Raw genomic sequence first — 26690 nt, 5'->3', positions numbered from 1 at the left:
ATCTAGGCTTACTTTGTTTTTAAAAATTCTAATGAAACTTTTTTCTTAAATTTAATGAAAAGGTTTTTTGAATTTAGGATTTTAACATTTTCTAGCAATTCTAAACTGGCAATATTTTGCAAAGGCATGACAGCCAGAAGTGGAAATTCACTAATCATCATTCCCCTTCTCCCCCCCCGCCCCCCTCCCCATTATCCAAGATTAGTGAAGAGGAAAATGTAAACTAGGAATGAGTGGTGAAAAGCCCATTTAATTTTTTAAAGTTTTGTTTAATAATTTAAAGATGTAACACATGTAAGAACTTGTTTTAACCACACAGTATCCCTTTAAACTTTAGTCTGTAGCCCCAATCTAAAGGTAGATTGAGGTATTCAGCTACTTTGACATGATAAATACTGACTCCCTGATTTATTTTCTTTACATGCTGATACTGCAATAGAACACAATAAAAGGGATAAATGACACATACAGTGAGGGTCATCACAGGAGTAAACAAACAACAAAATAGCTCAGTAGTACAAAATTGAGTGACTCTTTATGTATACAGTTGTGAATTTCCGGTTCTGGAACACAGGATCCAGATGCTGCAATGCACTAGTGCCATGGTTCAGACTCTCAGCAGGTAGATACAGCAAGATCCACACGCCAAGGTAATACTGCTAGCTTCAGCATGTCCCCTTCATTAAGGGGGGATATGGAAAATTCCTTCATAGCCAGAGGCAAGTTAAAATATTGCAAGTGATTGTTTTCTGAATATTTGTCATCCTTTAGTGCTAGACCTTGTAGAAACTTATTGTTTGAAGATAGATGATTGTTAATTATAAGATAACTTGTATAAAAACTGGCAGCTTTAAAATATAAAGCAACATGATATAGAAAAATAAGTTTAGTTTCTGTAAGGCGGCTTGTGTGAAGGTCAATAGACATCCACTGTCAAAGGCATTGTATACTCAGAGTGTCGGATTCCGAAGGTAACAACTGGGGCACAAGGCTTGGTCAGTGTTATCTGGAGATAGAAAAGTAAATACAACAAATCAGGATATTCACCATTAACTAGCATCAGGTTAATTAGTTTCTATTTTCTACGCTACATGCCCTCCCCAATCAAGTACAAGATCTGGACAGTCACACATGTGCCCCTTTTACTAGATTCCTGTCAGCGAAAAGAAAGTTTGTAACTGAAGGAGCAGGTTGGTGCACAGACAGTCTAGATCACACAGCCAGATTAGAATGGTGGAAGAGCAATCAGATTCTCTGAATTCCGGGTGAAATGTTGCAAAATTTCCTAATAAGATGAGGGGTGTCTGGTGTTGTTTAACCTTTGATGTTGGCTGTCTGAAAGTGCAGCTTCTTCCCTTAGATAAGTAGCCTTGTTGCTTCTGGATGCACCACACCCAGCGTCAGTTCCTTGATTAAATAGATTTCTCATAAATGATAATAGTTTGTGAGACTGTCTTCACGAGTTCTGTCTTCACGAACAAGGTCAGCTCCCAGACTGCTGCACTGGGCACCACAGCATCGAGAGGAGGTGACCAGTCCTCTGTGAAGAAAGAAGTGGTTCAGGACTATTTAGAAAAGCTGGATGAGCACAAGTCGATGGGGCCGGATGCGCTGCATCCGAGAGTGCTAAAGGAGTTGGTGGATGTGATTGCAGAGCCATTGGCCATTATCTTTGAAAACTCATGGCAATCGGGGGAGGTCCCAGACGACTGGAGAAAGGCTAATGTAGTGCCCATCTCTAAAAAAGGGAAGGAGGAGGATCCTGGGAACTACAGGCCAGTCAGCCTCACCTCAGTCCCTGGAAAAATCATGGAGCAGGTCCTCAAGGAATCAATTCTGAAGCATTTAAAGGAGAGGAAAGTGATCAGGAACAGTCAGCATGGATTCACCAAGGGCAAGTCATGCCTGACTAATCTAATTGCCTTCTACGACGAGATAACTGGCTCTGTGGATGAGGGGAAAGCAGTGGACGTGTTATTCCTTGACTTTAGCAAAGCTTTTGATGCTGGCAAGAATACTGTGGGAGACAGTAAGTTAAAGAAGTATGGGCTGGATGAATGGACTATAAGGTGGCTAGAAAGCTGGCTAGATTGTCTGGCTCAACAGGTAGTGATCAATGGCTCCATGTCTAGTTGGCAGCCAGTATCAAGCGGAGTGACCCAAGGGTCGGTCCTGGGGCCGGTTTTGTTCAGTATCTTCATTAATGATCTGGAGGATGGTGTGGATTGCACCCTCAGCAAGTTTGCAGATGACACTAAACTGGGAGAAGAGGTAGATAGACTGGAGGGTAGGGATAGGATACAGAGGGACCTAGACAAATTGGAGGATTGGGCCAAAAGAAATCTGATGAGATTCAACAAGGACAAGTGCAGAGTCCTGCACTTAGGACGGAAGAATCCCATGCACCGCTACAGACTAGGGACCGAATGGCTCGGCAGCAGTTCTGCAGAAAAGGACCTAGGGGTTACAGTGGACGAGAAGCTGGATATGAGTCAACAGTGTGCCCTTGTTGCCAAGAAGTCCAATGGCATTTTGGGATGTATAAGTAGGGGCATTGCCAGCAGATCGAGGGACATGATCGTTCCCCTCTATTCGACATTGGTGAGGCCTCATCTGGAGTACTGTGTCCAGTTTTGGGCCCCACACTACAAGAAGGATGTGGAAAAATTGGAAAGCATCCAGCGGAGGGCAACAAAAATGATTAGGGGTCTGGAACATGTGACTTAGGAGGAGAGGCTGAGGGAACTGGGATTGTTTAGTCTGCAGAAGAGAAGAATGAGGGGGGATTTGATAGCTGTTTTCAACTGCCTGAAAGGGGGTTCCAAAGAGGATGGATCTAGACTGTTCTCAGTGGTAGCAGATGACAGAACGAGGACTAATGGTCTCAAGTTGCAGTGGGGGAGGTTTAGGTTGGATATTAGGAAAAACTTTTTCACTAGGAGGGTGGTGAAACACTGGAATGCGTTATCTAGGGAGGTGGTGGAATTTCCTTCCTTAGAAGTTTTTAAGGTCAGGCTTGACAAAGCCCTGGCTGGGATGATTTAGCTGGGGTTGGTCCTGCTTTGAGCAGGGGGTTGGACTAGATGACCTCCTGATTTCCCTTCCAACTCTGATATTCTATGATTCTATAGGTTTACTTACACAGATACTCCTATATATCCCACCTTGTCCAGTTTATGCCTCTCTCCTTTTATGGTTGCTAGAATGCATTTAACTGTTCCCATTACGTTGGTATTTTTATTCCAACCCCCTCTAATCAGTTGTTTCTATAATAACTTTTGAGAGTGCAGCCATTTGGGTTGAGAGTTCCTGGGCTTTTTTCTTAGACCAGAGAGGAGTATTTTAGGAATATTGGTGTAAAATCTATTCAATCTCTCTTATTTCAATGGTCCCTTTAAAAACAGTTTTATTTTTTATTTAACACCCGCCACACAATTAGCGTTAGGGATGAGCTGTGAAGTTGTCTGTATCGGTACTTACCCAAATTTCAAAATGCTTTCAATCCTATATTCCAGCTTGAGCTGGCTTCTAACTGAAATATTTGTAAGTATTCTTAATTATGTCCCCTTGTACATATAAATTGCATTACTGAAAGAAAGGGGTGTGTGTGTGTGTGTGTGTGTGTATGATGATGATGACACAGCACAGTGCAGAGTGACATAGTAATTGCCAAGTGCGTCTTTCATGTGAAACTTAAACTAGGGCTTTTCTCTGTGTGGTTATTTAAAATCCCACTGGCACTTTATGAAACAGTTCGTAATTTGCAGTATCTTGGCCACATTTCCAACTGGGATAATTCTGCCTTCCTCCTTGCAGTTTCAATGGGGTACAGTATCTCTGACTTCCTTTTCTAAACTGTGCATTCTTACAATATTATATGCTGTAAAAATAGTTGCCACATTTCATCATTGAGGGGACAGCAGTGGCAGATTAAAATGATCCCCAAACTAGTTTGTAAATTTCTAAAGCTGCCACTTTAGGATACTTCAGGTACTTCTATATATAAGCAAATGTGATTTATAATTGTAAAAAATCAATACAGGTGAAAGAGGCTACACTCATTTTGATGCTGCTCTTCAAATGTGTTTGTGTAAATAAACTTGTGCATTTGTTTAAGTAAATCAAATCTATTTATTCATGTCTGAATATTGGTGATATCACAGCAGACTTTTCAGAAGCCTTCTCAATCCATCACTAGCTTTGAACACTTAGTAGGTGTCTTCTCACTGATCTGCCACATACCGTTCCTCCATCTCCTTCCCAGTCATCCCCTATTATGAAGACCTGCCACCATTCCTTCCAGGATAACTTTATCAAGATTATTTCCATCTCTGTGCCTGATGTGACCAAAGGACATAAATTTACACCTGTTGATTTCCAACAACATGGTCTGCTTCTCTCCAATAATGCTGCTAATTTAAGCATTTGTCGTATTTTCCATCCAGGAGATATGCAGGAATCTTTGCCAGCATCACATCTTAAAGGCTTCAGTCTTCATCTACTTAGCAACATTCATTACCCATAATTCACATCTATAGGTTGCTCTTGAGAAAATTAAGCTTTTCACCAATCAAACCTTCACACATTTTGAGATATCATGTTTTTTCTAAACTTTAGTGAGGGAGGCCATGGCTGAGCAATCCATTCCTAATCTTCTTCCACTTTCTTTTGAACAGCCTTCTTGGTTGGATATGTATGATCCCAGATAACCGAATTCATCTATTACCTCTACAATTTGACTATTAATCGTGATGTCCACTTTCATCCTGTTTTTGTTAATCATGTCAACATACATGCACTTCATTTTTACAGTATTCAGGGATAGTCCATATTCCTCACTCACTTTTTACAGATTCCAACATTCATTGCATTCCACCAGTGGTTGTAGCAACAGGTGTTGTCACTGGCATGTCTAAGGTCAGTTAAGAGGGGGTCCACCAATGGAAATCCCAGCTCCTTCCACTTTATCAAAATCTTCTGGGGCTTGTTCCATTCTGCATACCTCTTGAAAAAGTTTGGGACAGAATACACCCTTGTCTCACGCACAGCCCAGTGGAAAACCACTAGCTATTGCCTGCAGCAGTGTGCACTGTGGTCTGTTGTTGAGGGTAGAAACTTGCAAAGCTGCCATTATCCTCCAAAGATGATCAAGTTGGACAGTATTGAACGCTTCTGAGTAGTCCATGAAACACATGATCAACGGGTGGTTGTACTCCCTGCATTTTTCAATGATGTGACTGACTGATGTTCACAGTTTGTCTTGTTCCTCTCTGAAAACAACTGGTGGTGGCAGTAGTTCTGCTTCTGTCATTTTCTTCATTCAATCCTGGATTATGTGGGGCAAAAGTTGGTCAATTGTGATATCAGGCAGAGGATACAATTGTTATTCTCTGTTATGTCTCCTTTCTTTGGTAATGGCAGAAAGGCTACCTTTCATCTGGTTGTCTGGCCAATTTCTAGTCCATACATGGTTGGAAAATTTCCCCATGAGATCAATTCTGCAGGCATGAGTCACTTTAAATAGTTCTGCTGGTACTTTACCTTCCCATGCTGTTTTCCATGGCTTCATTTTCATAATAGTACACACTACTTCCTCTTGAGGGATTGATGGCTCTGGTTCTGTACTCTCCTTTCTGTTGCCCTATATTCTGAGTGGCTCTAATGAAGCATAAAGATTGGCAGAGTAATCTCTCCTTCAGCATTTGATATCACTTTCAGTGAGGATTCTGCCATCATGATCTTTTGTTATGTTCAATTGCAGGGAAAACTTTTTGTTAAGAAGTCTAACTACTGTGAACAAACTTTTTGTATTATTACTCTTGTGGTTCGCAAGTTCCATGCATTTTGCCCTGATGTATTTGCTGTTGTCTCATCTAATCTGCCTTTGGGTCAGTTTAGTTCCTTGTACTCTCTCTTTCATTCTTAAGTCTCTAAGCCATTCTTTTCCATTCTGCATTATTGTTCCACCTGCTCAAGCCCTTTCTCAGTCATGTGTGGTGCACTGCGACACTGACTTTTCAGAATGTATAATTTGGCAGCTTTGAGCATGATAGTTTTCATTTTATTCCAAAGTTCATTCAGGTTGTTCTTTTACCTGTGACAATGCCTCAAACCCATTTGGGACAGAAGTCATGTAGTTTTTGTTGATTCTGGACCGATCCAAATGTAGCGGACCTGCCGAACATCTTACCTTTTTCCGTTTTCAGTTTATTTTTGAGGCTAACCATTGGTGGTCTGACCCACAGTCTGCGCTTGGGAAAGTCTCTGTATCCACTGGATGCTCGATCTCCAACATTGCTATATCATTACATAGACAATTTGGTTCTTTGACATACTATCAGGTGACTTCTATGTGTTTAAATGTTTAGGGTGATGGGTGAAGATGGTGTTTGTAAAGACCCAGGTGATGAAAGCAGCAGAATTCAACTAAACGCCTTTTTCTCATTTTGTAAACCAAAACCATTGTTTCAGTAAGCTTCAGAAGAACTTATACTTCCAACTTCAGCATTCATAGAACTCTTCCTTGGCATTGCACCTTGGCATAGTTAGAAGGCTTACATATTCCAATGAGCTTGATAGCTATGCTAGCAGGAGCTTTATCTTCTGATAGGGCCACCCAAGCTGGACAAGTCAAAGGGTAGGGACCAGACAAAAAGTAGTCCAACTGGCTGATGCTGGGTGCAGAGTGGAATTCAAGTAACTTGGCACACTTCATGTCAGTGTTTTGGCTGGATGAGGGCCTAGGGAGGGTAATGGGACCCTGATGGAGGAAGGGCCATCGAAAGGTGGAAAAGTTCAATCAAGTATTTAATCAACAGCAGCTAAAAACCAGAGGGGAGTCAACAGGAAACAACCTTCTATACTTCCATGCTAGAACAAAGGCGAAACATTAATCTCCACGTGGTGCTGGATGGCAAGACCCCCAGGTTAGAAAGCACAACAAACTATACTGGGGAGGAGGTTCTGGCCATTAAGAGTACCAGTTGCAGCTATGATGGTGCTGTACCAAATCCTTCAGGATGAACCTGATGTTTGCACCAAGGAAGAGTGACTTGAACCTTTGTAAAGGAATGATCAGAGTAGACACGTGGAATGTGAAGAGTATGGGTGAAGGGAATCTCTCCATGGAGACCAAAGAATTGAAAGATATAAGAAATATGTGGAATCTCAGAGCTGTGATGAAATGGTAGGGGCTGTTCCATTACAATGGATGGATACACAGCATATTACTCAGGATCTGAGAAAGTGGGGTCACAGTTATCCAAGGAAACATCAAAGTGTGTGCTTGGATATCACTCAATCAGCAATAGAATCATTACGGTTTGTCTTTGCGTCCACATATCAATCATACAAGTTTATGCTCCTACAACAGCGGCTGATAGTGAAATGATTGAGTTCTATTTGTTTAAACAATATCTTTTTCCTTTAATCCCAGGTGCACAAATGTAATATCTTGTATTTTTGTATGTGCTTTTGTACATGTTCTCATGTAGGCTCAGATATCTGATGAATACATACCTAGACAGAAAGAATGAAAGATCCCACTGGAATTGATACGCACAAGGATTTCTCAAAGAAACCTGTCCAGTTTCTTGACCCTCTGCAATTAATCTGTTTCAATAATGCATTAATGTTTTTGGGTTTTTTTTTAAATTTAACTTTGACTTGTTCAAACATGGCCTCTTCAGGGCAGTAATGTAAAACATTAATTGTAGCTCTTCCATGCAGATTGATGTCCCTTCTTGCCAATACTCATCTTAATGCACTGATATATTGAAGGATTTTGTCCTTGCTATATGAATCTGGATTTTTATATGCTGAACTCTCCTGGAAAAAGCAAGTTTTTGTGATAGCTCTAAATCAAGTCTTGTCAATTCAAGGAGTTTAAATACAAATCAGCCCTGTAGCCTGCAACTGTTTGTCCTCTGGCTCAAGTAAATTACCCTCTAGATCTCTCTGCCTTACCTTTCCAGGATAATAGTCTCCTGGTCCAGGATGTCTAACAGTTCCTGCAGGCTTAGTCCGTGAGCTCATGCTGTACTTGGGGGCTCTCTTCTTGTACACATCAATGTCTGTCTTTCTATATGCAGCTGGACCTGGGGTCTGTAAGAGAGTCAATGGAATCTTCCGTTGAAAATGGCTACATTCAATATCCCCGGTTTCCTATGAGAGCTGCATAGGTTTATCTGCAACAATTAATTTCAACAATTTTTTTTTTTTTTTTGCAGAAGGTTTCCCTCTCAACAGTGTCATGTCCTTTAGAAGTTTACATTAGATGTCTGAAGTCTTATTAGCATGAGCCATTTCCCTTTTGACAGACTGCAGGGGGACAGTGGCTCAAACTGAAATGAAAGTGCCATTGTTCTGTCTCTGCAAGTGTTAGGTACCTGTGACCTTCACTGGCTTTTATATGTGGCTTACAGTAAAAGATTTGTTTAAAAGCCCAATGTTTTCAGCAGGTTTTAGATAATTAGCAAGAATCGGCACATGATCATTTTTCATCTAATACAAAAATAATCATTTTGTAAATATGTAACGTTCCATGGTATTCAGCTACACAGCCTTATTTCACTTAGTATGATGTTATCATAGGCATGAAATCTGACGATTAGTTTGGTAGGTGGCACTAGGAATGTTGCTACAGCCTTCTACCTAGAGGGATCATTATCTCCAGAAAATACGCTTGAGCAAGGTGTCCGTTTTGCTTTCCCACCCCCCTCATTGTTACACGCAATGCTAATCATTTAAAAAAAAATCTGGTTCCAACTCTTACCACACAGCAGCATCTGAGACCCAACAGTTATTTCCTATTGTAAGAAAGCTGTGGGCCTTCAGATGCTGCTGTGTTTACCGCAGGCAACTGACGACCTTTTAATGATGACGACTACTGGGTATTTTAAAAAGACTTTTTACACATACTTATTGTCTGGGAACATGGATCACAGTAGGTATTTCAGTATGAAAAATTCTTTGGAGATGGCAGAGAAATTTGAGTTTGAAATGTTGCTACTGAATATGCTGCAATAAGATGTCAAAATACTCAGTAACCATAACACTGGAGCAAAAGATTTTTCCTCTGGAACATAAACGATATATTGCAGCTTTGAGCAGGGGGTTGGACTAGATGACCTCCTGAGGTCCCTTCCAACCCTGATATTCTATGATTCTATGTGTGTCCTGATGTGAAATTTCATATCTGAACTTCTGTCACTTAACACATTTCTTGTCCTCATCCCATTTCCTTTTCCAGATGCAGTTCAGGCAACATGGTGCTTAGGCATAGCACAAGAACTAGGCCTAATCTGAAAACTATGGTAGTCATTGGAAAGATTCCCATTGATTTTGATAGGTTTTGGATCAAGCCCTTAGACAGGTACTTGCTGCAGATACAGTTTGAGCCCTGACTTGCCAATGATTCAGTTACTAAGAACAGCCATGTTTGCTGCCAGTCTTCACCTGCAGCATTTGTATCTGTTCATGCTGCAGAACACTTGTATCTCTTCAAGTACTAGGAAAGAACCCACCAGTGCTTAGAGGCCTTCAGTCTTGGAGGCAGCGACGGATCACGGGTTGTCAATGAGAGCAGCTGGAGAGGAAATGGAAAAGCAGCTTACCTTATGGAGATCCTCATCAAAGCGACCAAGCTTACTCTTCCATTTCATGGAATAACAAGGGCTAGCAGTTTTGTCCACTGTGTTGGGTCCCATCACCCGAGGGATAGTGTATGCACCAGGACCTGGGGAGAAAAACCATGACAGTTGTGTACAGTGTGAATCCCCGTGGATTAGAGGGAGCATCGTATTTGAGAGGGGCTTTCAACAGAGGCTGGAGAGAAAGAGGGATATTTCTTTTTCACATTCCCTGGCCCTTTTCTGTCCTGGAATAAGGGTAGGCAGCTGGAGTCTGAACTGCTGGTGCTCATGGCTGGTAAGGCTGGCATGCTGAATGAAACAAACAGAAAAGAACAGTTACGTACCTTACACTAACTGCAGTTCTTCAAGATGTGTCGTCATAATCAACTGCATCTTGCCTGAACTTTCTCAGAGCCCTTAGTATCTTAGGAATTGGCAGAAAGGTATATGTTCGTCTCAGTGTCAAGGAGCCTAGGCTTGAACTGCCTCAGGAGCAAAATGCCTGATGTTTTGTTGTTCTGGTCTGTAGCAAACACGTCTATTTCTGGGAATCGCCAAGTGTGAAAGATGTTCTGCAGAACTGAGTCTGACAGACCACTCCTGGTTGTCTGAGAACTACCTGCTAAGTCAATCTGCCAAGCTGTTTTGAGGGCCAGGGAAGGTGCAGTGCTACTGGTGTGATTCGATCTGGAATGCACGAACTCCAGAGTGGAGACAGTCTTGCTCCCCCTGTCTGTTGACATTGCTGTGGGGTTGTCGGTCAGTGCTTGGATCATGGATTCCTGGAGTAGCGGTAGGTGTGCTTTGCATGCCAGGCAGATAGCTCTGAGCTCTAGGATGTTTATGTGAAGATGAGCTTCCTGGGGGGCTCATAGGTCCTTAGTTTGAGTTTAATTTAGATGAGTCCTCCATCCCCAAGTGAAGGTTTTTAATAGCTAATCTCTTGGTAGGTAGAGGTGCAGAACAGAGTACTCCCTTGCATACCTGAATTGGGTCTTTTCACCAGTTTAATGGGGAGAGGACTTCTTGTGGGATCATGTGGTGTCTACTGCATAGATACTTTTTCACGGAGCACAAGGGAAGTCTGGCAGACTGAGGCATATATTCTACCCCACCCTTTCCAGGTGTCCAGTAGAACCAGGGCAGATATGAGTATAGGTACTGGGGAAGGTGGCACCAGGAAGGATTTTCCCTATGACATTTCCTGCTGTCCCTTACACATACTTCCTTAGAGTACTTTGTGGCTCCTGTGGCATTTCCTAAGCAGGGTAAGGTGCATAGGAGAGGAGTCCCTGTTATGCCCTGATGGGGATGAAGTAAAAGAGTACATTTCTTTCAAGGGAGGGACTGTCAGGAGCATCCTGGCTCCGTTGTGCTCTCCTCAGCTGGATAGGGGGTGAGGTCGGTACTGGAGCTGTCTCCTTTACCTGCTGTACTGATGTGTCAGAATCCTCAAACGCTCAAGGAGAGGAGACTAGTACTGAGCCACAGATAAATCACTCAGTACTATATATGCCTTGAGTACCAACACACTAGGGACCAGTCTGGGCACTGAGGAACATGGTTTCAAGGTTGCCTGTACAGAAGCACCAGTTGCTGAAGGATCATTACTAAGAGAGATGCTATCTGCAGGTTTAATGGCTAACATTGGTGCTCTCTTAACAGTCAGTACAGGGGTGCCTAAAAACCAGAATCTGACTGAAATCAGAACTTTTGTGTGTGTTGCCAATGAGCAACAAAACAAACACGAAGCCGCAGAGAAGCGGGTGGACACAGTGGGGGTTCGTTCTCACTGCCACAGATGTTAAGAAGGAAATGAGAGACTGCTGGACTTGGTCCACTGCTTATGACTTATGCCCTTGGGTTAGGGGCACAAGGGAACTCAGGGCACATGTGCGGCTCCAACAAATACTGCTGGGCACAATAATGTGAGATCGTACACAAAGGGTGCATGTGCACCAAGAGTAGAATCAATGTGGACAATCACTCAAAGAACAATGGAAGAAAAAAGCCTTCTGCTCCATCCAAGGATACAGCTTGAAGTTTAGACCCCAGGCTGAGTTTGTGGGGCTGGCAGTTTAAAACAAAACAAAAACATCACATCTTTTAATCGTTGGCTGATCTAATTTACACTGGAGTCCCTAGGACATTAGAGTGACTTTTGAGAGTAGAGTGGCACTTTTAAAGCTGCCCCCGATAACTATTCTGGGTATAAAAGGACGTACTTCACATAATATTGAAAAATAATAAACGTTTTACAGTTTAAAGAGAAGTTATTACAAATGTTATGCAATCATTACAAATGGTTCTACCATAAATCTCCGGTCCCATCTACACAACAATCCCAACTATGTTGGTGCAGCAAATGACAAACCTGCTGTGGCTTAATGGGGCTGTAATGTGGTCTGTTTTTTGCCTCTGTGAACAGGACTTATTTTGATCTTTTCAAGGTTGTAACATAGTTCACATAACATGATCATAATGTTTTGCTATTGCACAGATCACTTTCCTGGCTTTGTCCAGGCCACCTCTCTCTTTTCATCCGTCCTCTTGCTCCCCCTTCTCCATCACATGAAACACAAACTACTTGTCTTCACTTTTAAGGCTGTTTGTGGCTTTTCTCCGTGCTACCTATCATCTCTCATACACTACTGAGATGTCTAACGATGCCCACCTCTGCTCTGCCAATTACAGCAGCCTTTATTGATCACTTGTTACATTTTCAAACAAGCACTTGTGTGTTTTCTACCAGTCTGCCCATCGTGCCTGAGGAGATCCCTGTAAGTATCTCCCAAGCCACCTCTTTGTCCTTCTTCAAATCCATCCTTAAAACTCTCCTTTACTGTTATGTCCACACACAAAAATGTGACAACAGATGGGCAGCTGGTGTGCTGAGGTGATAACTCTCATGCCAACTAATGTTTCCTTGTGCTCTTCATTCTGTCTGTGTCCACCTGTTGTCTCTCGTCTTATACCTAGATTGTCAGCTTTTTGGGGAAGTGACAACCTTTTTGTTCTGTCATAATAGCACTCAGCACAAGGGGGTCCTGTTCCATGACTGGGGCTCCTAGGTGCTATCCTAGTAACATTTGGGTTCTGTCTATGCAAAGAAAACCAAACTGTATTATACAAGGTTTGGGCATATCCATTTTGCAGTTGGCACACAAACATTGTTGTGATTGTAGACAAGGTGTTAGCTGTCTGAGAGAATCAAAAGTAGTAGAGAAACAGTTGCATAGTGGTGATATGTAGATGTGGTACAACAATAAGCATTATGTTGTTTTGGATCTGTCTAAATGATTGATCCATGGCAGTTATTTTTGATCAACCTGTATCTCTTCTGTCTCATCTCTGCATGTTTGATACTTTTCTTTCTGATGAAGTAAACCTAACCCATCTGTAGTGACCTGGGTTTTCCAGACATTTTTTCATACAAGAACACTGAAACATTTTTCTAAAACTATACTCATATAATGGGACATTTTTCAAGACATATTATGGAGTTTGTCGTGTGATGACCCATATTGATTTTGATAGTTATGCTGCTAATTATTTGCTGATATTCAAACTGTAGGTAAAAGGAATTGCATATGTATTTCAAACAGACATAGGAAGATAAAGTTAGGTCATATTTTGGCCTACTAATCTTGATGAGAGTATGTCTCAAACTCTGGGTGTAACACTGACTTCTATCGAGGCCTTAGGTATATTCCTGACTTCCAGTGAGCTTTTATACCTCTGTGCCAAAGGCGTTCCTCTCAATTTTGAGACATAAGCTGCCTGGCTGTGTTGTCACATGAGCATTGAGTGTTTTCAGTATTTTTGTTTTCCTCCCCTGGAAATATTCCTGTTGGTTTCTGTCCCCCATTGCCCCTTGTTAAATGAGAGGAAGAATTTGGTTTCTTCAACTTTTACCTCTTTTGACACTGAATCAGTTAAATTGTCTCTAAGAGCCCATCTCCACTACAAATACAAATGGGATACAGTCTTCTTATAACATGGATGTCCACTGACTCATTTAAGACATGATTTCTGTTTTAGTGTAGACAGGGCTGTCCTTAACCATGTACTGTAACTGCGCAAAAGCTTTGGATGTGAGCTTTAAACTAGGTTCACCGGGGGAAGGAGACCAAAGCCCTGAGGTAAGTGGGAAAGCGGGATACCGGGAGGAAACACAGGCAGGAACGTCTGTGAGGGGCGGGCTCCTGCCTCATACTGAGAAGGAGGGGCGATCAGCAGGTTATCTCAAGTGCTTATATACAAATGCACAAAGCCTTGGAAACAAGCAGGGAGAACTGGAGGTCCTGGTGATGTCAAGGAATTATGACGTGATTGGAATAACAGAGACTTGGTGGGATAACTCACATGACTGGAGTACTGTCATGGATGGTTATAAACTGTTCAGGAAGGACAGGCAGGGCAGAAAAGGTGGGGGAGTAGCACTGTATGTAAGGGAGCAGTATGACTGCTCAGAGCTCCGGTACGAAACTGCAGAAAAACCTGAGTGTCTATGGATTAAGTTTAGAAGTGTGAGCAACAAGAGTGATGTAGTGGTGGGAGTCTGCTATAGACCACCGGACCAGGGGGATGAGGTGGATGAGGCTTTCTTACGGCAACTCGCAGAAGCTACTAGATCGCACGCCCTGGTTCTCATGGGTGACTTTAATTTTCCTGATATTTGCTGGGAGAGCAATACAGCGGTGCATAGACAATCCTGGAAGTTTTTGGAAAGCGTAGGGGACAATTTCCTGGTGCAAGTGCTAGACGAGCCAACTAGGGGGGGAGCTTTTCTTGACCTGCTGCTCACAAACAGGGAAGAATTAGTGGGGGAAGCAAAAGTGGACGGGAATCTGGGAGGCAGTGACCATGAGTTGGTTGAGTTCAGGATCCTGACGCAGGGAAGAAAGGTAAGCAGCAGGATACGGACCCTGGACTTCAGGAAAGCAGACTTCGACTCCCTCAGGGAGCGGATGGGTAGGATCCCCTGGGGGACTAACATGAAGGGGAAAGGAGTCCAGGAGAGCTGGCTGTATTTCAAGGAATCCCTGTTGAGGTTACAGGGACAAACCATCCCGATGAGTCGAAAGAATAGTAAATATGGCAGGCGACCAGCTTGGCTTAACGGTGAAATCCTAGCGGATCTTAAACATAAAAAAGAAGCTTACAAGAAGTGGAAGGTTGGACATATGACCAGGGAAGAGTATAAAAATATTGCTCGGGCATGTAGGAATGAAATCAGGAGGGCCAAATCGCACCTGGAACTGCAGCTAGCAAGAGATGTCAAGAGTAACAAGAAGGGTTTCTTCAGGTATGTTGGCAACAAGAAGAAAGCCAAGGAAAGTGTGGGCCCCTTACTGAATGAGGGAGGCAACCTAGTGACAGAGGATGTGGAAAAAGCTAATGTGCTCAATGCTTTTTTTGCCTCTGTCTTCACTAACAAGGACAGCTCCCAGACTGCTGCGCTGGGCATCACAACATGGGGAGTAGATGGCCAGCCCTCTGTGGAGATAGAGGTGGTTAGGGACTATTTAGAAAAGCTGGACGTGCACAAGTCCATGGGGCCGGACGAGTTGCATCCGAGAGTGCTAAAGGAATTGGCGGATGTGATTGCAGAGCCATTGGCCATTATCTTTGAAAACTCGTGGCGAATGGGGGAAGTCCCAGATGACTGGAAAAAGGCTAATGTAGTGCCAATCTTTAAAAAAGGGAAGAAGGAGGATCCTGGGAACTACAGGCCAGTCAGCCTCACCTCAGTCCCCGGAAAAATCATGGAGCAGGTCCTCAAGGAATCAATCCTGAAGCACTTACACAAGAGGAAAGTGATCAGGAACAGTCAGCATGGATTCACCAAGGGTAGGTCATGCCTGACTAATCTAATAGCCTTCTATGATGAGATCACTGATTCTGTGGATGAAGGGAAAGCAGTGGATGTATTGTTTCTTGACTTTAGGAAAGCTTTTGACACGGTCTCCCACAGTATTCTTGTCAGCAAGTTAAAGAAGTATGGGCTGGATGAATGCACTATAAGGTGGGTAGAAAGTTGGCTAGATTGTCGGGCTCAACGGGTAGTGATCAATGGCTCCATGTCTAGTTGGCAGCTGGTGTCAAGTGGAGTGCCCCAGGGGTCGGTCCTGGGGCCGGTTTTGTTCAATATCTTCATAAATGATCTGGAGGATGGTGTGGATTGCACTCTCAGCAAATTTGCAGATGATACTAAACTGGGAGGAGTGGTAGATACGCTGGAGGGCAGGGATAGGATACAGAGGGACCTAGACAAATTGGAGGATTGGGCCAAAAGAAACCTGATGCGGTTCAATAAGGATAAGTGCAGGGTCCTGCACTTAGGACGGAAGAACCCAATGCACAGCTACAGACTAGGGACCGAATGGCTAGGCAGCAGTTCTGCAGAAAAGGACCTAGGGGTTACAGTGGACGAGAAGCTGGATATGAGTCAACAGTGTGCCCTTGTTGCCAAGAAGGCCAATGGCATTTTGGGATGTATAAGTAGGGGCATAGCGAGCAGATCGAGGGACGTGATCGTTCCCCTCTATTCGACATTGGTGAGGCCTCATCTGGAGTACTGTGTCCAGTTTTGGGCCCCACACTACAAGAAGGATGTGGATAAATTGGAGAGAGTCCAGCGGAGGGCAACAAAAATGATTAGGGGTCTGGAACACATGACTTATGAGGAGAGGCTAGGGAACTGGGATTGTTTAGTCTGCAGAAGAGAAGAATGAGGGGGGATTTGATAGCTGCTTTCAACTACCTGAGAGGTGGTTCCAGAGAGGATGGTTCTAGACTATTCTCAGTGGTAGAAGAGGACAGGACAAGGAGTAATGGTCTCAAGTTGCAGTGGGGGAGGTTTAGGTTGGATATTAGGAAAAACTTTTTCACTAGGAGGGTGGTGAAACACTGGAATGCGTTACCTAGGGAGGTGGTAGAATCTCCTTCCTTGGAAGTTTTTAAGGTCAGGCTTGACAAAGCCTTGGTTGGGATGATTTGATTGGGGATTGGTCCTGCTTTGAGCAGGGGGTTGGACTAGATGACCTCCTGAGGTCCCTTCCAACCCTGATATTCTATGATTCTAAGTCTTAGCCCAGTTGCAGAACACAGTTAAGGTTCCATTTGCACTACAAATTGGAACTATATTGTAACCAGTGTAGAGGACAACCATGTTAAACTCAGGACCATCTCTAGTTCATGGCTTTTAAGAGCCCCACGTTCAAACTACACATGCTATTACCAAGGCTTTCTTCCTTCATTATAATACTTGGCTGTGGAGTCAGACTCAGGAATTTCACTTTCTTTCTGGCTTTTAGGCCAGGTGGCAACTACAGGACTCATAGATGGGTTTCATTTATTAGTTGTTGGATTTTACCTGGAGTGCTGTCTACTCTGAAGCTCCCAGTCCTGAATGACATGGAGTGCACAGGAGCAGATTCATAAACATGCTTTTTTGACTTCTCTGTTGAATAGTCGCCTAGACAAGAGGTGAGCAAAGCAACAACAATGATCCTTTCATGCCAAACAGGTGGCTGAACCTACAGACCAAGTCTGTGCAACCACATCATGCTGCACTGCCATTTCCCCCTACATCCCAGCCCCATCGTCCTGTTTTGCCAGTTCTCTTCCATCCTGCTCCCAACACCCTGCACTGCTGTTCCCCTCTTTCCAGCTTGTGACCCTGCACTGCCCTTCCTTGAATCCTGAGCCTACCACCCATGTTGTTGTTCCTCCCACATCCTACTCCCAAATGCTGGAACTGTTACTTTCCATTTGAAAACCTCCATACCTCATTCTGGTGTGGTTTATATTCCCCTAACATAGGACACCCATAGGTACGTTATCCTCACCTTGAAAAAACTGTTGAAAGAAATACTACTCACTTGGGCCAGGTGTGACCTCAGTTTTCACCTTGGGGCGCCCACACATGGTATAAGCTGGGGCAACTTCCTTTCCCTTCCTGGTCATTGCGGGTTCCACATAGTAACGAGGACCCGGAGAACAGGCTTCACGGAGCGAGGGCCTTGCCCCCTTAAAAGTGTAGGCAGGGGCTTTCCTTTTGGTGGGGTTGTGCTTCAGGTAACCTAGGAAGAAGGGCTACAGTTCATATGCATGTGTCAGGTTTTATTTTAATTCCCCTTTGGGTCTTGTTGCTAAAGTCGTTTTAGAGCCTTTGGACCATGAGATTCATTTCTAAGCCCTGGTCGACACTAGGAGTTGAGGTCGAATTTAGCAGCGTTAAATCAATTTAACCTTGCACCCATCCACACGACGAAGCCCTTTTTTTTGACTTAAAGGGCTCTTAAAATCAATTTCCTTACTCCACCCCCAAAAACGGGATTAGCGCTGAAATCGGCCTTGCTGGGTCGAATTTGGGGTACTGTGGACGCAATTCGATGGTATTGGCCTCCGGGAGCTATCCCAGAGTGCTCCATTGTGACCGCTCTGGACAGCACTCTCAACTCAGATGCACTGGCCAGGTAGACAGGAAAGGGCCCACGAACTTTTGAATCTCATTTCCTGTTTGGCCAGCGTGGCGAGCTGCAGGTGAGTGCAGAGCTCATCAGCAGAGGTGACCATGATGGCGTCCCAGAATTGCAAAAGAGCTCCAGCATGGACCGAACGGGAGGTATGGGATCTGATCACAGCATGGATTCCTCTCCTCATTCAATCAGAACTATGTTCCAGTTTTCGAAATGCCAAAACATTTGTCAAAATCTCCCAGGGCATGAAGGACAGAGGCCATAACAGGGACCTGAAGCAGTGCCGCGTGAAACTTAAGGACCTGAGGCAAGCCTACCAGAAAACCAGAGAGGCAAATGGCTGCTCCGGGTCAGAGCCTCAAACATGCCGCTTCTATGATGAGCTGCACGCCATTTTAGGGGGTTCAGCCACCACTACCCCAACCGTGTGCTTTGACTCTGCCAATGGAGAGAGAGGCAACACGAAAGCAGGTTTTGGGGACGAGGAAGATAGTGCACAGCAAGCAAGCGGAAAAACCGGTTTTTCCGACAGCCAGGAACTGTTTCTCACCCTGGACCTGGAGCCAGTACCCCCCGAATCCACCCAAGGCTGCCTCCCTGACCCGCCAGGCAGAGAAGGGACCTCTGGTGAGTGTACCTTCTTAAACAGTATACATGGTTTAAAAGCAAGCGTGTTTAATGATTATTTTGCCCTGGCATTCGCGGCCAGTACAGCTACTGGAAAAGTCTGTTAACATGTCTGGGGATGGAGCGGAAATCCTCCAGGGACATCTCCATAAAGCTCTCCTGGATGTACTCCCAAAGCCTTTAGAAAAGGTTTCTGGGGAGGGCAGCCTTATTCCGTCCACCATGGTAGGACACTTTACCACGCCAGGCCAGTAGCACGTAGTTGGGAATCATTGCAGAACAAAACATTGCAGTGATGTTTGCTGGTGTTCAAACAACATCTGTTCTTTATCTCTCTGTGTTATCCTCAGGAGAGTGATATCATTCATGGTCATCTCGTTGAAATAGGGTGCTTTTCTTAAGGGGACATTCAGAGGTGCCCGTTCCTGCTGGGCTGTTTGCCTGTGGCTGAACAGAAATGTTCCCCTCTGTTAGCCACGGGGAGGGGTGAGGGGTTAACCACTCGGTGGGGGGAGGCAAAATGCGACCTTGGAACGAAAGCACATGTGCTGTGTATGTAATGTTAACAGCAAGGTTTACCCTGAAAGAGTGTACCCTTTTCTATAAAATCTGTCTTTTTAAGTACCACTGTCCCTTTTTTTCCTCCACCAGCTGCATGTGTTTCAAGGATCACAGGATCTTCTCCTTCCCAGAGGCTAGCGAAGATTAGAAGGGGGAAAAAACGCACTCGCAATGAAATGTTCTCTGAGCTCATGCTGTCCTCCCACACTGACAGAGCACAGACAAATGCGTGGAGGCAAACAATGTCAGAGTGCAGGAAAGCACAAAATGACCAGGAGGAGAGGTGGCGGGTTGAAGAGAGGGCTGAAGCTGAAAGGTGGCGGCAGCATGATGAGAGGAGGCAGGATTCAATGCTGAGGCTGCTGGAGGATCGAACTCATATAGTCCAACGTATGGCTGAGCTGCAGGAAAGGCAGCAGGAGCACAGATTGCTACTACAGCCCCTGTGTAACCAACCGCCCTCCTCCCCAAGTTCCATAGCCTCCTCACCCAGACAGCCAAGAACGTGGTGGGGGGGCCTCCAGCCACCCAGTCACTCCACCCCAGAGGATTGCCCAAGCAACAGAAGGCTGGCATTCAATAAGTTTTAAACTTTTAAAGTGCTGTGTGGCTTTGTCCTTCCCTCCTCCACCACCCCTCCCAGTGCTTCCCTCCTCCACCACCCTTCCTGGGCTACCTGGGCAGTTATCCCCCTATTTATGTGATGAATTAATAAAGAATGCATGAATGTGAAGCAACAATGACTTTATTGCCTCTGCAAGTGGTGATTGAAGGGAGGAGGGGAGGGTGGTTAGCTTACAGGGAAGAAGAATGAACCAAGGGGTGAGGGGGGTTTCATCAAGGAGAAACAAACAGAACTTTCACACCGTAGCCTCGCCATTCCTGAAACTGGTTTTCAAAGCTGCTCTGATGCGCACCGCACCCTCCTGTGCTCTTCTAACCGCCCTAGTGTCTGGCTGTGCGTAACCAGCGGCCAGGCGATTTGCCTCAACCTCCCACCCCGCCATAAACATCTCCCCCTTACTCTCACAGATATTGTGGAGCACACAGCAAGCAGTAATAACAGTGGGAATATTGGTTTTGCTGAAGTCTAAGCGAGTAAGTAAACTGCACCAGTGTGCTTTTAAACATTCAAATGCATATTCTACCACCATTCTGCACTTGCTCAGCCTATAGTTGAACAGCTCCTGACTACAGTCCAGGCTGCCTGTGTATGGCTTCATGAGCCATGGCATTAAGGGGTAGGCTGGTTCCCCAAGGATAACTATAGGCATTTCAACATCCCCAATGGTTATTTTCTGATCTGGGAAGAAAGTCCCTTCCTGCAGCTTTTGAAACAGACCAGAGTTCCTGAAGATGTGAGTGTCTGTACCTTTCCCAGCCATCCCACGTTGATGTTGGTGAAACGTCCCTTGTGATCCACCAGTGCTTGCAGCACTATTGAAAAGTATCCCTTGTGGTTTATGTACTTGCCGGCTTGGTGCTCCGGTGCCAAGATAGGGATATGGGTTCCGTCTATGGCCCCACCACAGTTAGGGAGTCCCATTGCAGCAAAGCCGTCCACTATGACCTGCACATTTCCCAGGGTCACTACCCTTGATATCAGCAGCTCAGTGATTGTGTTGGTTACTTGCATCACAGCAGCCCCCACAGTAGATGTGCCCACTCCAAATTCATTCCTGACTGATTGGTAGCTGTCTGGCATTGCAAGCTTCCACAGGGCTATTGCCACTCGCTTCTCAACTGTGACAGCTGCTCTCATCTTGGTATTCTTGTGCTTCAGGGCAGGGAAAAGCAAGTCACAAAGTTCTATGAAAGTGCCCTTACATATACGAAAGTTTCTCAGCTACTGGGAATCGTCCCAGACCCGCAACACTATGCAGTCCCACCAGTCTGTGCTTGTTTCCTGGGCCCAGAATCGGCGTTCCAACGTGTGAACCTGCCCCATTAGCACCTTCATGCCCACATTGCCAGGGCCTGTGCTTTGAGAGAAGTCTGTGTCCATGTCCTCATCACTCTCGTCACCGCACTGACGTCGCCTACTTGCCCGGTTTCACTTTGCCAGGTTCTGGTGCTGCATATACTGCTGGATAATGCGTGTGGTGTTTAACATGCTCCTAATTGCCAAAGTGATCTGAGCAGGCTCCATGCTTGCAGTGGTATGGCGTCTGCATGGAAAAAAGGCGCGGAACAATTGTCTGCTGTTGCTCTGACGGAGGGAGGGGCGACTGATGAAATGGCTTACAGGGTTGGCTTACAGGGAATTAAAATCAACAAAGGGGGTGGCTTTACATCAAGGAGAAACAAAAGCAACTGTCACACAGAATGGCGCCCTCAAGGACTGAACTCAAAACCCTGGGTTTAGCAGGCCTGCTCAACCCACTGAGCTATCCCTCCCCCTGGTATTCCAGACAGGACTGAATCTCCATTAAACTTTTCAAGGTGCCCCTGACAGACCTCACTGAAACGACTGTCAGCCGTTGATTTCACGGAGGGAGGGAGGGAGGGGGGAGCAAATGAATACAAAACAAATCTGGTCTATTTCTTGTTTTGATCCACTCCATCTATCTTTTACATCTTTGGCTAGCAGCAGACAGTGCAGTAGGACTTCTAGCCATCCTCATCTCCTGCCTGCTCGCCAGAAGATGGTGCAATAAGACTGCCAGCAGGACTAAAGAGAATGACCTAGTCAAGTCACTCCTCTCTCAGTCCTTGCGCCCATGTCTGCCCAGGCGCTCCTGACTGACCTTACCGAGGCGGCCAAGAGCACCTCAGACACGATGATGATGGTTATCAGGCCTATTGCACCGTCTGCTGCTGCAAGGCAATGAACTACTGCTGTGTAGCAATGCAGTACCACGTCTGCCAGCACCCAGGAGACATACGGTGATAGTGAGCTGAGTGGGCTCCATGCTTCCCGTGGTATGGCATCTGCACAGGTAACCCAGGAAAAAAGGCATGAAACGATTGTCTGCCATTGCTTTCACGGAGGGAGGGAGGTCCTGACGACATGAACCGAGAACCACCCGCGACAATGTTTTTGCCCCATTTGGCATTGGGATCTCAACCCAGAATTCCAATGGGCGGCGGAGACTGCAGGAACTGTGGGATAGCTGTACTCAGTGCAACACTCCGGAAGTCGACTCTAGCCTTGGTACTGTGGAAGCACTCTGCCGAGTTAATGCACTTAGAGCATTTTGTGTGGGGGGGGACACAATCGATTATATAAAAACGATTTCTAAAAATACAACTTCTATAAATTCGACCTAATTTCATAGCGTAGACATACCCTTTGACGCTGGCTTTAGTTTTGGTTTGTAGGATGGACATACGGTCATTATTATTGCTCATTCGTCTCAGTTTATGGGTATGTCAGAGGTTTCTCTCTTATAACTACGCCTAAACTGTCACCTTCTGAGCAGTTCTGTCACTGGACAAAAGGGGTGAATCACTAACAAATGGCAAAACTCATTGATTTCAGTAGGGCCAGAATTTCACCCAAGGATTGCAAAAGTGAGCTGTACTATCCTGTTCTTATGACAGAGACTAAGGCTTGTTTACTTCAGAAAACTTACCAAAATAGCTATTCAGGTTATAATTATTCCAATAGTTCTTTCAGTATAAGCCCTCATGTGGACGCTCTTATTCTGGAGCTTATACTGAAATAACTATCCCTGGATAATTACTCTGGAATAGCTATTTTGGTATGTTTCTCAGCATAGACATACCCTAAAACGAAGAGAATTTTCCTGGAAACTCCCTTGTAATATAAGAGATTCTAAAAATTACTTCCAATTACACAGAAGAGTAACTCCTAAACAAAATTTGTTTGAAATACTAGTTTTAAATAATTTGGGATTAAAGAAGAAAACTCAGTCCTGACAATGTGATGCCTAGTACAACTGAAAACATTGACTTTCCCATGTGAAAACACTGGTGATTAGAATATGCCAAAGTTGTTGTAAAGCAAATCCTGGAACTACAAAATACTTTGGTTATTTAACAACCAGCTGTTAAAATAACCAAAATAATAATAAACACCCAAACTTAAATGTAAAGAACACTGATTACTTACCATTAATTTTAAACCTTGTTTTCCAATGCATTCTAATGGGGATGCTACCTACCATGTGTCCTGCTGCTGGGAAGTACAATACCGTTATTCAAATGGCAGCTTCCCAGTGAGAGTGACAACAACCTCTTAGGGTATGTCTTCACTACCCACCGGATCGGCGGACAGTGACCGATCCAGCAGGGATTGATTTATCGCGTCTAGTCTAGACGCGATAAATCGACACCCACCCCCCCCGAGCCCTTTCCCATTGACTCCTGTACTCCTGCGCCACAGAGTCAACAGGGGAACAGCAGCAGTCGACTCACCACGGTGAAGACACCACAGTAAGTTGATCTAAGTATGTCGACTTCAGCTATGTTATTCACGTAGCTGAAGTTGCGTAACTTAGATCGATCCCCTCCTAGTGTAGACCAGGCCTTAGTGACATTATTTCTAAAAATCTATATTGAAAATTCCTTCTGAATTTAGATTCTTATTGTTCGACGCCTTAAAAATGTGTATAACACAAATAGTTTAGATAGTGATACAATTCCTAAGCCAAATATTGACACTTTATTATGAGGAAGATAAAAGGTATGCAGCAGCAGAAGTGAGAGGTGATGTAAGAGTCAAGCTGCCTCTTACAAATGTCTGACTGTCATTTGCATCACAGTCAGACATCTAACACCTTGCTCTAACTTTCGGTGGAGCTACAGCCATAGGTGGTTGGCAGTGAGGTTAATCACAGCAGGGATATTCTTTATGAATTTCCCAACTTCCCCTTTTTGTAATTTCTGCTCCAAGAAAATGTGTTTCTAGTTCAGCTTTGTGAGGTTGTCGTGAAAATTTACCAGCCTACCGACAAAATCTACTCGCCACAGAGAGATTGAAAATAACGATTGATGGTAAAGAAAACACCATCTGAAACGGTTCAGCATAAGTCTGTACTAAGCAGAGTCACCCTGTCCTATTTCCTAGGTTATAATGGAAATTAATACAGACATCCCATATGTAAGTGAGGGAATGGTGTTGTGGGGAACTTTCCTGGCTTCTGCACTACCCCGATGAAATGGGCTAGCGAAAGGATCTGAGTCCTTGCTCCCACTTCCTTTACCCGGACGCCTCCCTGCCCTTGAGGACTCCCCTTCCACTCTCATGTCTGGTAGAGTCCTCGTAACCCCGACAAGGCTGGGCCCAGGATTCCTGGGGGGCTCAACCCCCAACCTTGCTGTGGTCACCTAGGACAGGGGCTAGGGTGTCCCTACTCCAGGGTGCTCTCTCTGCACTGTTCACTTCCCTGACCCACTGATCATTACATACAATTTAAAGCAAATACAATTTATTTAATCAGCAATTAGTTTAAAAAGGAACAAGGAAAAATGGGAAAGGCTAAAGGAAAACACATCACCCTGCTCTGTGGCAGGGAACATCACAAACAGTGTCTCTGGAACGTCAGGGCAGTTCACGGTCTGTTCCTTGTAAGTCCCAGGCCTCCTCCTCAGGCCCTGGCTGCGCTGCAGGGATGCTGTGGGTTGGACACTTGCTCTGGCGGTGGCCACACGCGCTCAGGCTCTAGGTGGCAGGACTCTTCTTCCCAGCGTTGCCCCCGCCCCGTCGCGGTTACGATCTCCCTCCAAGTTTGGCCTGCAGAGCCTCCTGGCTGAGGCATCTCCCTGTGCTGGGCCCACTGCCCAGGGTCCCCCTCACTCTTCCCAGCTGCTCACCGCACCCAGCTCCGGACTGCTCCAGCCCCAGCTCCACCACTCTGTCTCTGCACCGCTGCTGCTGCTCTGCCTCCAGCTCCCTGGGCTGCTTCTTTGGCCCCTCTGCCTCTGGTTGCTGCAGCTCTGCTCCCAGGACAGGTCTGCTCTGCAGGCTGCTTCTGTGACTCTGCTCCCAGCACTGACCTGCTTCCTGGGCTGCTTTTCTGGCCCCTCTGGCTCTGGTTGCTGCAGCTCTGCTTCCAGGGCAAGTCTGCTCTCTCTGGGCTGTGCCTCTGGCTCTGGTTGCTGCAGTTCTCCTCCCAGCACAGGTCTGGTCTGCTCTGCTGGCTGCTTCTGTGACTCGCTCCCAGCACTGACCTGCTTCCTGGGCTGCTTTTCTGGCCCCTCTGGCTCTGGTTGCTGCAGCTCTGCTCCCAGGGCAAGTCTGCTCTCTCTGGGCTGTGCCTCTGGCTTTGGGGCTGCAGCTCTGCTCCCAGGACAGGGTTTGCTCTCTCTGGGCTGCTTTTCTGGTCCCTCTGGATCTGGCACAGCTCTGCTCCCCAGCTCAGCTTGCGCCCCTGCTTCCTCCTTAACTCAGCCCCACTCTGTCTGACCCAGGCAAATCCAGCTCACACACAGGACTGGCCCCACCCTGGCCTCCTGACTCCTTGATTAGCCTGCCCACCCTGTCAATCAGACTGACCTGGAGCCTTGGCCTCTCCCCATTGCTCCTGGGGACTGTCAGTCTCAGGGTCCTGATTTCTCATTGACCCTTCCCCTTTCTTTTAGTACTGGGAGCTAGCCAACCAAAACACCCCCACTGAATGTTAGTAAGGGGGAACAGTCCCCTTACACATAGGAGGGTTTTATTAACTGTCACATCAGAGACAGGTTTCAGAGTAACAGCCGTGTTAGTCTGTATTCGCAAAAAGAAAAGGAGTACTTGTGGCACCTTAGAGACTAACCAATTTATTTGAGCATGAGCTTTCGTGAGCTACTTAGGCTTGAATAGAGACTGGGAGTGGCTAAGTCATTATGCAAGGTAACCTATTTCCCCTTGTTTTTTCCTACCCCCCCCCCCAGACGTTCTTGTGAAACCCTGGATTTGTGCTGGAAATGGCCCACCTTGATTATCATACACATTGTAAGGAAAGTGATCACTTTAGATAAGCTATTACCAGCGGGAGAGTGGAGCGGGGGGAGAGAAAACCTTTTGTAGTGGTAAACACCCATTTTTTCATGTTTTGTGTGTATAAAAAGATCTTCTGTACTTTCCACAGTATGCATCCGATGAAGTGAGCTGTAGCTCACGAAAGCTTATGCTCAAATAAATTGGTTAGTCTCTAAGGTGCCACAAGTACTCCTTTTCTTTTTACATCAGAGACAGTGGAATTATATTTTAATAGAATATGTGAGAGTTTGTACTAAATGAATCGTTTGAACTGATCTGGATTTAGTGTGTTTAACTCGTGATATCAACTGTGTTTCTTGAAACTCTGTATCTTTCTGTCCTTTTACCTGTTGTTCCCTGTATTGCGTACTTTGGTCCTGGGCTGGTAAAGTGGGCCATTATTGGGCCCCTTGGACGATGAGGCCTCCAGGTCCCCACCCAAGCGCTGTCATCCAT

At 45.2% G+C, this 26690-nt stretch overlaps 1 protein-coding gene across 2 annotated transcripts; it reads right to left on the bottom strand.

Annotated features, from left to right (window-relative positions):
- Positions 1 to 837: 837 nt before the first annotated feature.
- On the bottom strand, positions 838 to 26690 carry CIMAP1A (ciliary microtubule associated protein 1A). 2 transcript variants are annotated; one of them, XM_074956883.1, is made up of 6 exons: positions 26582 to 26690; positions 17519 to 17719; positions 17011 to 17112; positions 9615 to 9736; positions 7966 to 8103; positions 838 to 1006 (listed from the first exon to the last, which is right to left on the bottom strand). In XM_074956883.1, the coding sequence occupies exons 1-6, from the start codon at positions 26688 to 26690 to the stop codon at positions 917 to 919; spliced, it is 762 nt and encodes a 253-aa protein (XP_074812984.1). In that variant the 3' UTR covers positions 838 to 916. The 2 variants fall into 2 exon arrangements, with proteins under 2 accessions (XP_074812984.1, XP_074812985.1); XM_074956884.1 differs by lacking the exon at positions 7966 to 8103.

This window comes from Natator depressus, chromosome 6, assembly GCF_965152275.1.
Source record: "Natator depressus isolate rNatDep1 chromosome 6, rNatDep2.hap1, whole genome shotgun sequence".
NCBI classification, from domain to species: domain Eukaryota; kingdom Metazoa; phylum Chordata; order Testudines; family Cheloniidae; genus Natator; species Natator depressus.
This window is presented reverse-complemented; position numbering and strand designations above follow the sequence as displayed.

Bases quoted from the DNA above. Each gene is read 5' to 3' on its own strand.
- CIMAP1A (XM_074956883.1), bottom strand. From the start codon at position 26,690: ATGGATGACAGCGCTTGGGTGGGGACCTGGAGGCCTCATCGTCCAAGG. The intron at 17,720-26,581 runs GTAAAAGGACAG...CCTTCTTCCTAG, and splicing joins CGCAATACAGGGAACAACAG to GTTACCTGAAGCACAACCCC. The intron at 1,007-7,965 runs GTAAGGCAGAGA...TTCTATCTCCAG, and splicing joins GAGACTATTATCCTGGAAAG to ATAACACTGACCAAGCCTTG.